We start from the raw sequence: 12,280 nt of genomic DNA, 5'->3' as shown, positions 1-12,280 counted from the left end.
TCCAGCATTTGCAATTTCTTGTGTCTTCAAACCACAACCATTGCTCTATTTCAATCTTTCTCACTGATAAGTTGTGGCTCACCTCCAACAAACTTCTCCCGTAGGAATGGAGCAAATCTTCTTTACTCCCGGGAAGCTATGATGTCTAAGGTAGTCATCGATGTGAAATTCACTACCACCATAGGTGTGTCAGATCAGCCTTTGGGTTGATTGAGGAAAAGGGTATCTGTACATCAAAGCCTCAGACTTGGCACGTAGTCTATTGGGAAGCAGTCATCCCTGTCTACCTCGGTGCTTCTACGATTGGACGATGTACTGCAGATATTTCAACTACACCGCCAGTCCAGATGAAGGGTCGCAACCTGAAACATTGACTGTCCATTTCCCTCCACAGATGGTAGCTGACCAGTTGAGTTCCTCCATCAGCTTGATTCTGCTCCCGATTCCAGCATCTGCAGTCTCTTGTACCACCAATACGCCTTTGCAAAATTCACAAGGACATGTGAACCAATAGCAGTATTGTCTCTCAGCCCAACATCCTCAGCATCAACGGCCTTTGAAATCGGCTGCATTAGGCAGGCCATTCCTTTCAACAGACTGCAGAAAGAGTCACTCTATTTGAGGTCTTTAGTGAGAAAAAAATTACATGATGGACAAAAGCAAAATTCAAGGATGTACTCAAAGCGTTGTTGAAGAAATGTAGTATCCGTATCCTCAGCCACTCCTGCAAATATACAACCCAAGGCTGCTCAAAATGGAGAAGAAGCAATCAGAATTATACTGAGAACTTTGAAACAATGCAGTGGGAGCACACAGGAGCCATGAATAAGCGCAAGCTACCTCACAAACTAAGCAGCCATTCACCCCATCAGCCACCTTCCTGTCCCATCTGTGGGAGAGCCTGCAGTTCGTACATTGGCATCAGAACACACAAAACACAACTGGATGCAAGTCAATGTAGATCTTAAGGGACTGTCTCAAGAGTAAGGTGGTGGAAGTGCTAGAGTTCTCAGTGTACCCTCTCAGTTTCAAGTTGATGTGGGTATCATAGCGATATGCAAACACGAGTAAAGAAAATGGGAGTCTTATAAAAACAAAGACTTTTTAAAAATACTGCATTTCAGTAAGGAAATATTTCACAATGTGGAGTTTACTCCTGGTTTAACATAAACAATGCTAAAATTGTTTTGCTGTTATCATTCTATTTCAGTGGGATGAGAAAGGAAAAGCAGTTCTTGTGAATGCAAAGGTTTATGAAGAAGAAATCAAAATGTATTGGGAACTACTGCCCGAGCTAAGGAACTATCAGAGCATGTCCATGCTTCACAGCTTACTATGTACCTATGGATTTAAAAAGAAGATGGCAAAGTATGTAATTGAATTGAAAAACATTGTCAAAATAAAAATGTTGACTGTATAGCAAGGATATTGAATAATTTGCACAATTTGAGACAATTGTCTTCTCATAGCATTTCTGAAGAGTCCTTAATTTCAAATAATACTTTCCGCAGAACAAATCTCCAGAACAATAATTGCAAGAGCAGAAACATCTGTTCCAGTAATTATTCCAAATTTTATAAAGTAAAATTAAACTGATTACTTAATTAATTAGCACAACTGAACATCTTCAGTTACAATCTCTCCTTTGAATACAGTTTCTCTGTAACATCTCCATAGGGCTGAATTTTTTATAACCCATTAGCTTGTATACACTTGTTTGAAATAAAAAATATGCAGTTAAACGGAATTTCAGCAATGAAGAAAACAGCTCCTGGCATGAAGTGATCTAAATAAGAATTTGTAATCTTTTTTAAACTAAATTGAATGTGTGCTCAATAAAGGTTGGAAATTATGATCAATGATGTTGGAAGAGACAGATTTAACACATATATTACACATATATTAATATATTTTACACATATATTTTACACATATATTAATATATTCATTTAAAACAATTTTATGCCATCATTAAAACAATAATAAAAGTACAAGTAGGGAGCTAGTATTTAAATTTACTTTTAGAATACAGTTCCAAGCACCAACTTGCATTGTAGCGTCTTTAACAGAAAATGTCTCAAGAGACAAGATGAGAGAAATATAAGTTTGCATAAAGCCCAGAGAAAAAGCAGAGCCTTTATTGGTAACTTATAGAAGAAGGTGGAATCCATAGTGGAAGTCATGAAGCAAGGCTTTCGATACTAAGATAAAGGGAGTGGGTGCCCAAAGGAGAGAAATAAGGAATAAGATTAGTTGAGGGAGAAACAGGCTCGTAAAATTGGGGAAAGTTACAGAGACTGGATAGTCAAAGCTGTGGACAGATGGAAAAAACCACTAAGGGCATTATTAAAATATTTCACAAAATGACTGTATTGTGTACAATTACTTTCATTCAGTTTCAAATTAGTACAAGTAGGAAAAAAAAATTTCCATGACAACCTTCAAAAATGTCTTTTCAGTAAAGCACAAATAATGACATTATAAGACCATTAGTGCTTTGAGGTTATTATGGAGGATTCTCCAGAGCCTCTTTAATCTCTGTGCCCTATCTGAAACATGATCTATAACTGTGTTAGCATCTTACATAGTAAACTTACATTGAAATATAATTAACTCAGACATTTCCCCAGCTGCAGGCTGATGGTAGTGTGTGTGTCCTGGCTGTCTTTTAGTGAATGCAGAAAAAAAAGAGAGAGATTTTATCTAACTACATCAGGGCTACTCCTTTAAAAACATAATAGCCCAAATATTGACATAATGCTTTCTAATAAATTAGAATATATATTTTCTACATTATTTGTATTAGCTTGATTTCTGTACACGATTGATCAGTTCAGATGTAGCATGATTTATATTGTTTGAAATTTGATTTTGTAATTAGTTAAAAATATAAATCCCAACAAAACTCAAATATAAAATGTCTCAAAATGATTTTTTTAAAATTCATAAGATAGGATGTTTAAGTAGCTTAGGTGTGTGCCATGCAGCTTGCATTTGTTTAGACACGCCACAGGTTTGATACCTGAAAACAGATTATTATTCAAATGGTGCACAAAGGGTGGTAAACGGATTGTTTTTCCAAGGGGAGACGTGATAGACGTCCATGAGATGCACATATAGGGTAGACAGTCAGAACTTTTTTTTTCCAGGGTGTAAATGTCAAAAGGCTAGAGGATACATCTTTAAGGTGAAAGGGGCAAAGTTTAAAGGTGGTGTGCAGGGCAAGTTATTCTACACAAATAGTGTAAAAGCAAGATTATTAGAGCTAGAGAAAGGGGTAAACTTTGCCCCTTTCACCTTAAATGTTACTTTAAGTTAATTTTGTTGGATTTTCCAGATATTTGATAACTCTTTCGGGCGTGTGGGTTTAGTGTAAATGTGGCATCTTGGTTGGCATGAGCATGTTGGGCCGGAGTGCCTGTTTACATGCTTTGACTCTATAAAAAGGCAAAAAGAAGACATAAAATGAGGAAAAATATAAAATATTTTTGGCATTTAACCTTACTCATGGCATGCATTGAATTATTTTCTATTAGGCGCATTCAACCTCATTGTAATGGCTCATACACTGGTTAATGAATTGCATTGTTTTTGCCTATACTTCTAGGGCCAGTGCAGAAGTCCACATTTTCCAGCATCCAGATTTCACAAAAGAACACTCATACAAAGATCTTGAGAGTGAAAGCAGTAAACCTGATGCTTCAGCAGTTACTTTACAGCAGAAGAGAGCCCATAAGAAAAAACGACGCAATGATGGGGTGGTGCTGCTAAATAATACAGCAATCTCTCCAAAAACATCCACAGTATCTCTCGAAAATAACAGCAAAATATGTAAGTTAAATAAATATTGTGTAGTATCTTTTTGCACCATGAACATTTCTCGAACTTTAGATTAACTATAGTTTACCAACATGAACCTATTCACAAACCAATTATGTCAGAGATTGGGTGGTGTAATTAATAAATCATCACTTCTTTCCCAGTTAGAATATAATCCAAATTGATTATGTCAATTTTGTATCCCTGCCAGCGTATTGTAAATAAGACAAGCCTGGCCACTCTTTCCACTCCCTGTTGATCACAGCGAGGTTCTGGGCAGTTCAGACAAATGAACCCCAAATTAATTATCTTGCTTGAAGTGGGCAATAAACACGGCTGATGTGGGAAATGGATCTATCTTCAGAAATTAACCTATGCTGCAATGGTGGCACACTTACTATTATGCATCTTGTATGTTGCACCTAGCAAATTTGCCATGGTTATAAAGTCAATTGTGTCATTCAGAAAGTAACAGAGGAGAGGACACATTCTGAACTACTTACGTTTCGCCCTTTTCTGTAAAATCTAAAGATGTGGAATCCCAAAATACTAAATCAAAAATTAATTATTTTCTATGAATATATACACAATTTGCAAAATATTCATTTAATCTGGAGAATTTGTCCATTAGGATGAACGGTAGATAGGGTTTATCACAACACATTAATATAGAACCCTCAAACACAGAAAAATGTTCCAAACCATTTCAACAGTCTAATTAAACTGAAAGGGCAGACACAAATGAGTTGTTATGGGACATATGAACAACCATTGGATGAGAGAGTTAGGTTTCAAGAGGAGCCAGAAGGAAAATAATTGTGGGGATTTTCAGAACTTGATGTCTTGAGAATTGCAAGACTGCTAATGGCAGAGGAGAGTGTATTAATGCCTTTAAAATGGAGATTCATTAAGAGGGCCAAGAGTGTTTTGAGGGCTCAAGAAAGTTACAAATATCAAAGTGCTTAACAGGACAATGAGAAATGGAAGTGTACCAGCATAAAATGCAGTTCAATTGCAATGTGAGTGATAGACAAAACCCAACTTTGATGGTTCTTTCAGAAAATGCTTAACAGTTTTGATTAAGCTGACATTCATGGCATTTGGAAGATGGGAGAATGGCAGACCATAAGACACAGGAGCAGAATTAGGCCATTCAGCCCATCGAGTCTACTCCACCATTCAATCATGGCTGATCTATTTTTCCCACCTCAACCCCATTCTCCTGCCTTCTCCCCAAAACCTTTAACACCTTTCCTAATCAAGAACCTATCAATCACTGCCTTAAAAATACCCAAATGTCTAAGCTTCCACAACCATCTGTGGCAATGGATTACACAGATTCACCACCCTCTGCTAAAGAAATTCCTCCTCATCTCCATTTTGAAGGAATGTCCTTTTATTCTGAAGCCGTGCCCTCTGGTCCTAGATACTCCCACTACTGGAAACATCCTTTCCACATCCACTCTATCTAAGGCTTTCATTATCCGGTAGGTTTCAATGAGATCTCCTCCTCACTCTTCTAAACTCCAGCCAAGACCAGGGATACAGAGTCAGTGATGAAATTTGTACCATGAACCAGATGTCTGCTAAGCAGTGCTTAATATTTATGTTCAACTACTAAAATAAAATATATACCTTATCCTGTCTGCCTGGGAGTCCTGCCAAAATATTTATTCTTTAACCAGCACTCAGTCTGAAGAAGGGTCTTGCCCCGAAACGTCACCCATTCCTTCTCTCCCGAGATGCTGCCTGACCCGCTGAGTTACTCCAGCATTTTGTGAATAAATACCTTTGATTTGTACCAGCATCTGCAGTTATCTTCTTATTCAAAATGGGGTCACAGCATCGATGCAATGTGTGGGGCCTTGTAAATCACAAATTGTATCACAAGTTTCTCACCTAGAACAGTGTCTCAAATTAAAAAAATCTTTTTGAAAGTAAAGTACTTTGATATGTTGTGAAAGATGGCTTATAAATGAAAGTTTCTTTGTATAAAATAATTATGCAGCGATATCTCATTACAAATGTTTACAGCACAGGATGTTTCATTTGGCCTAGGTAGTCTCCTATCGTCTATTATTTTTAAAAATCAATATTCAGAGGTTTGGTTTTATCAGTTAGTTATAATGATTGTCAGTTCATCTGCTTACATTCGAGCACATTTTTATCAGTGTTTATATGATAAAAGTTTTATTAAATGGTTTCAAGATTAATATAAATTGGTAGCCCTTAAAATTATATTTAACTTACTTTGTCTGACTATCGCTAATCTCAACAGAAAATTGAGGTTTTTAGTTCGCTTCACGTGCACAGCTCTCGTTTTATAGTGTCTGCAGGGAAACAACGGCGGATGTTATACCAATACATCAATTTTGATAATCCAGAATTTAACATAATTACTGCTGCTGAGAGCGATAAAGAACAGAGCATACAGGAAAATATCAGTGAGAGCAAAGCAAAAGTACCCATTCCAAACCATCAAACAGCTCGACCAACAGGTAATTCCACATTCACAAATGCACACTTCAATTTATTTAATTTCATGTATTCTCATTTAAAGAAAAATCGGTTTTCTCTGTCACCCATATTCAAATCTTAACTAGCCAGATGGGAGGATGGGATAGTTGAACTGAGACAAAATCAAGTTCTGTGATACAGAATCTCAGATTCTGCCAAGTGCTGACTTTGGAGGTCGGTTGTGTGATGGTAGACGGAAGGAGAGCAGAGATAAAAGAACCTTCCCAACTTTAGTGGTACAAGACAATAATCAAGAAAGACACATAGTGTTGGAGACATTCAGCAGGTCAGGCAAGATAGCTGGAGAAAAATAATGGGTGACATTTCAGGTCGGGACCCTTCTTCAGACTGAAAAGTGGGGGGAAGAGATGGGAGGTGAAGAGCTGGAGGCGAGGAAAGACCTGAAGCAACCAGGGAACCAACAATCAAGATAGTTGTGTGTTAGGTTAAATGTTCTATTGATTATAACCCTACAATACTAATACTGTAAACGATTTACAGGATTCTGATCCTTTCAGATCCTCTCAGAAAAATTCAGTGGTTTCCAGTTGACCAGAACATTTTTACTCATTTTGGCCCAAGGAGATTTTTTAAATTGTGTTGTCTAAATAAAACATGAAGATATTTGGCATATCTCAGACCTCAGGCATCTTTTTTACCAGTGCATTAAATTTAATTGTTCACTGTCAAATGTCAGAGGGAACATTCAGATTTATGGAAATGTTACTTTTTCTTTGACTCCATATTGGTAATGTATTTCTGTCCATATTACTGGTTTTCACCATACACATGTTCACCAATAACAATGTGCTTACTTCGCTTAATCATGCAGTCGCCATGATTTTCACTTTCTAGCAGGATAGGAATTTTTCATAATTAATAAATGTTTTCATCCAGTCATTTCACACCATTTCATTGCTGCAGAGGTCAAGAACAGCATTGTTAAACATCTTCACATCAATACCAAATGTATTTCAGGTCTAAAAGCCAAAATTAAATGAAATACAGCTTTGTTATAAGTCTTCAAAGCCTTATTGAAACCACAGATATATCCTGAATGCACCCCTTGATAGCTTCAAGATATCCAAGTTCATGTAAAAACCTGGTTACCGGTCGGTATGCCACGTGCATATGAACTCGTGTTTTCCTTCTTGTTCTCTGGCAGAAGGAATGAAGAGTTTTTATGCACCACACCAGGTCACATTTGAATAAAATCTACCCAAACAAGTATCTGCAATTTGTTTAATGTGTATATTAATCTATCAAAGAATAAAAGCTCAATGAATTAAAAACTATTAATACAATATCAAATTTTATTATATTTACAGATCATGAGAGCAAAGAGGATTCACTTTTACGGACATCACCAAGTTTGTCTTTAGGTACTCCAGAAAAGTCAGAGCCCAACAAATCTTCACAGGTCTCTCTGGATATAAATAAAATGCTTAGTATTTGTGCGGCTCCTTTGGTACCTCCACTGTCTCCACAGCCAAAATGTTGATTTGCGAGGACGTTTTAAATCACCTGCAAGTTCCACTTTTTAAACTCAGAATTTGTAAAATGATCCTGGTGATCAATTCTGCAGTGGATCTGCAACATTAACAGAGTTGGAGGTGTATGAACAAACACATTGTGTGTTATCAAATGGACAATAAAGTTTTGAAGCACAATAAAAGGATTTGTTTATCAAAATGTGTTAGAAACATAGACATAGAAAATAGGTGCAAGAGTAGGCCATTCGGCCCTTCGAGCCTGCACTGCCATTCAATATGATCATGGCTGATCATCCTGCTCAGTAACCTGTACCTGCCTTCTCTCCATACCCCCTGATCCCTTTAGCCACAAGGGCCACATCTAACTCCCTCTTAAATATAGCCAATGAACTGGCCTCAACTACCTTCTGTGGCAGAGAATTCCACAGACTCACCACTCTCTGTGTGAAGAAATGTTTTCTCATCTCGGTCCTAAAAGACTTCCCCCTTATCCTTAAGCTGTGACCCCTGGTTCTGGACTTCCCCAACATCGGGAACAATCTTCTCGCATCTAGCCTCTCCAACCCCTTAAGAATTTTATATGTTTCTATACGATCCCCCCTAAATTCCAGCGAGTATAAGCCTAGTCTATCCAGTCTTTCTTCATATGAAAGTCCTGCCATCCCAGGGATCAATCTGGTGAACCTTCTCTGTACTCCCTCTAAGGCTAGAATGTCTTTAACAGAAAATGAATATTGTTGTACAATAATTATGCCTTTAACAATTTATAGCTTTACTTAAAAGTATATCAGATTTCACAGGAATAACCATAAGGTACTCAGCCCCCTTGAACCTGTTCTGCCATTAGATTATTTTGATTATGAGCCTCATCTTTAATTAATACTCTTATATTCATATAATAACTCTTAAAATAATGTTAAAAATATTTTCAAACATTTTAAATATGAGGAAGGTTGATACTGCTGCCTGAGGGAGACACTTAAAAATACATCTTAGATTATTTATTTGATGCACTTTATTTCAAAGACACATCTACAACATTGCTAACATTTGAGACTTTCCAATAGTTCACCAAAAGAAATTGTTGAATCTAACCCAGTCATTTCATAGTGGAATTACTAAACTACCCAATACTTATTCTCAGGACAGATGACCAAAAAGGCATTGTTGCTAGATGAAAGCTCCAGAAGCTAAATAATCAATGACAAGGAAGAACTCTGCTGGAGAGTTCACCAGCATTTAGTTCCTGAAGTTAGGGGAAGTTGAGACATCCTTGTAAAACTCCAGGCCAATGTACATATTAATTGGTCAGGGCAGTCACGGTGGCACAGCGGTAGAGTTACTGTCTTACAGCGAATGCAGCGCCGGCGGCCTGGGTTTGATCCCGACAATGGGTACTGTCTGTACGGAGTTTGTACGTTCTCCCCGTGACCTGTGTGGGTTTTCTCCATATCTTTGGTTTCCTCCCACACCACAAAGACGTAGGGTTTGTAGGTTAATTGGTTTGGTAAATGTAAACATTGTCCCCAGTGAGTGTAGGATAGCGTTAATGTGTGGGGATCGCTGGTCGGTGTGGACCCGGTGGGCCAAAGGGCCTGTTTCCGCGCTGTATCTCTAAAACTAAAATTGTTGTCATCAACTCCAATCTCTCTCACATTACGTCAGGTTAATGAATTTATTAGAAATAATGAATTTGGATTAAAAAAATATATATATATATATTCATATATTCATGTTCTTGAGATTTTAAAATGAATTCAATACACACATGTTGCAGGCATTACAAGCATGTATTGTTCTTGTTAACAGCACCCAGGCAGAGGAGTTAAAAGCCAACCACATCTTGGCAAGGGTGCGTTCCCCCAGGGAGCTAATGAACTCATTAAATTCTCCAGAGATCATGGTGTTATTTGAATGTCGTTTTATCAATGTTGCAGGATACTAGCTGCTAGTATGATAACTTAACCACTATATTATTTTATTTAAGTGATAAATATTAGACATTTCAGCCCAAGAAAGAAATGAACAAACATTCCTTTCAGGAAGCATGTTGATGGCAGATGTTCACAATGAAGTTTTACACAGGCATAAACCATAATAAATGAGGTAGATTTGCATGAAAATTTCATCCAGACTTAAAGAAATAAGTCATAAACTTCATGCAATTTAAATGGGACACTTGCTTTAAAGATCTAGTTAACATTGCCAAGTAACACAATTTAGAATATGTTTCAATGAGGTAGTAAATTCAATTTTAATGCTTTTTTCCCTCTTCTCATCAAAGTTGTTCACTGACACTGAAGCAGTGTCCAACCAGCTACTAATTAGAAGCCTACAACTAATCTGAACAATAATACAAAGTCAACAAATACGCAGCAGCTTCCTGACCTCCTGAATATTACCAGCAACTGCAGTATTTTGCTTGAGTTATGAGCTGTCTGTTGGGATCAGAGGGCGTAACAGGCAAGTCTCAGCTCACACCCATACACCTTCCAGCTGATAACAAGGTGGCAAAACATTCCAGTGACTAACAGGCTGATTGCAACACCCAATTTATATCTAGAGCCAAGTTACTCAGCAGATCACATTAATCTACTAACAATAAATGTTTCTTTCAAAAGATGCTAAAAGGCAATTTCAAGGCACAGGACAGAATCATTAACACAATTTGGTAAATGTGGAAGGCAAAGATACACAAAAAGCTGGAGTAACTCAGCTGGTCAGGCAGCATCAATGGAGAGAAGGAATGGGTGACATTTCGGGTCAAGACCCTTCTTCAGACTGGTCAGGGGAAAGGGAAACAAGAGATATAGACGATGATGTAGAGATAAAAAACTGAATGAAAGATATGCAAAAAAGTAACGATAATAAAGGATCAGGCCATTGTTAGCTGTTTGTTGGGTGAAAACGAGAAGCTGGTGCGACTTGGGTGGGAGAGGGAATGCCGGAGTTACTTGAAGTTGGAGAAATCAAAAGTTCTACCACTGGGCTGTAAGCTGCCCAAGCAAAATGCAGACGGCAGGCGAGTAAAAATTCAGAGGTTTAAAGGAACACTGAAAAGGTAGAGAAGCGAACAGGTTGGAAGGGGAATCCCAAAGAAGAATACTTGCATTCAGGTGAGATTAATTAGCTATGTCTGCACCAGTGCAGACATCAAGCATTTTTTTTTTTTTTAATATATATTTTTTTGAAAAGCATATGTACAAATAGAAATAAAAGACAAATTTGTTACAAAGTTCTTACATAGCTTCAATTTTTAAATTTTTAAAGAGAGAAAATAAAAAATATAGAAGAAAGAAAAAAAAACTATAAACTATTGGAACGAGAGAATAAGAAAATTTAAAATAAGGTATAACTATAAAAATTAAAGGGGGTAGATCTGGGAGACAATAACCACAGTTGTACCTCCAACCCTAAACTCAAGTTTCAACTTTTAATTTTAAATTTTTATTTTAGTCCTGTGCCAAACCCATTTACTTTTCTAAAAATTCAATAAATGGAGACCATATTTTAAAAAATAACTCAGGTTTGTCAATTAAGGCAAATCTTATTTTTTCCAAATGCAGGGTTTCTGTCATTTCCGTAGTCCACATTTTAATTGTGGGGGTTATTGGTTTTTTCCAAAATTTAAGTATTAATTTTTTCGCAGTTATTAAACTGTAATCAAGAAAATGTACCTGACTTGTTGTAAAGTTTGTAGTATGTTCTGATAATCCTAATATAATTAATTTTGGATCCATATCCAATTGCTTGTTGATAACTTTAGAAACTATTTTAAAAATCTCCAACCAGAAATTTTGCATTTTTATGCAAGTTATGAAAATATGAGTTAAATTAGCTTCTTGAAATTGACATTTATCACAAATAGGAGAGATACTAGGAAAAATCCTATTTAATTTCGTCTACGAATAATGTAATCTATGTATTATTTTAAATTGTATTAAGGAATGTCTAGTATTTAATGAACATTGGTGTATATGTTGTAAACTTTCATCCCATATATCTTGCATTATGAGTTGATTCAATTCGTCCTCCCATGCTCGTCTATATGATTCTGATGACGGAATGTCAGTATCTAGGAGAGTATTATAAATAAAGGATATTAATTTATTTGAATTATAATGTCAATTCAGGCATACATCAAGAGTTTCTGGACCTCTAAACTTATATTCTTGCATGTGTAATTTTACATAATCTCTAAATTGTAAATATCTAAAATAATTATTAACATGTAATCCGTACTTCTGCTGTAAATCCTGAAAAGAAAGAAAAGTTCCCTTATGATAAAGATCTCCCACCCTTTTAATTCCATAACTTTTCCATTGAGCAAATCCTCTATCTAAGACAGACGGTTTAAAAGAAGGGTTATTCGCAATAGGGAGGAAAGCAGATAATTTACTCAGTTTTAAAGTAAGATTTAATTGTTTCCAGGTACGGATAACACTGTGTAT

The 12,280-nt window shown here is 36.5% G+C and overlaps 1 protein-coding gene across 3 annotated transcripts in view; it reads left to right on the top strand.

The window, feature by feature from the left end:
• pard6a (par-6 family cell polarity regulator alpha) overlaps positions 1-7,993 on the top strand; it is a 125,845-nt gene extending 117,852 nt beyond the window's left edge. For 2 of the 3 annotated variants that reach the window (XM_078400339.1, XM_078400341.1), the window contains 4 exons: positions 1,211-1,368; positions 3,608-3,831; positions 6,147-6,317; positions 7,665-7,993. In XM_078400339.1, coding sequence (XP_078256465.1) covers positions 1,211-1,368; positions 3,608-3,831; positions 6,147-6,317; positions 7,665-7,837 — 726 coding nt within the window. In that variant the 3' untranslated portion in view covers positions 7,838-7,993. The remainder of the gene's footprint in view (positions 1-1,210; positions 1,369-3,607; positions 3,832-6,146; positions 6,318-7,664) is intronic. The other variant, XM_078400340.1, reaches the window with a different exon arrangement.
• The last annotated feature ends 4,287 nt before the right edge of the window (positions 7,994-12,280 follow it).

This window comes from Rhinoraja longicauda, chromosome 6 (assembly GCF_053455715.1).
Source record: "Rhinoraja longicauda isolate Sanriku21f chromosome 6, sRhiLon1.1, whole genome shotgun sequence".
Classification (NCBI taxonomy): Eukaryota; Metazoa; Chordata; class Chondrichthyes; order Rajiformes; family Arhynchobatidae; genus Rhinoraja; species Rhinoraja longicauda.
The sequence above is the reverse complement of the archived record's forward strand: the minus strand, read 5'-3'. Positions and strand labels throughout refer to the sequence as shown.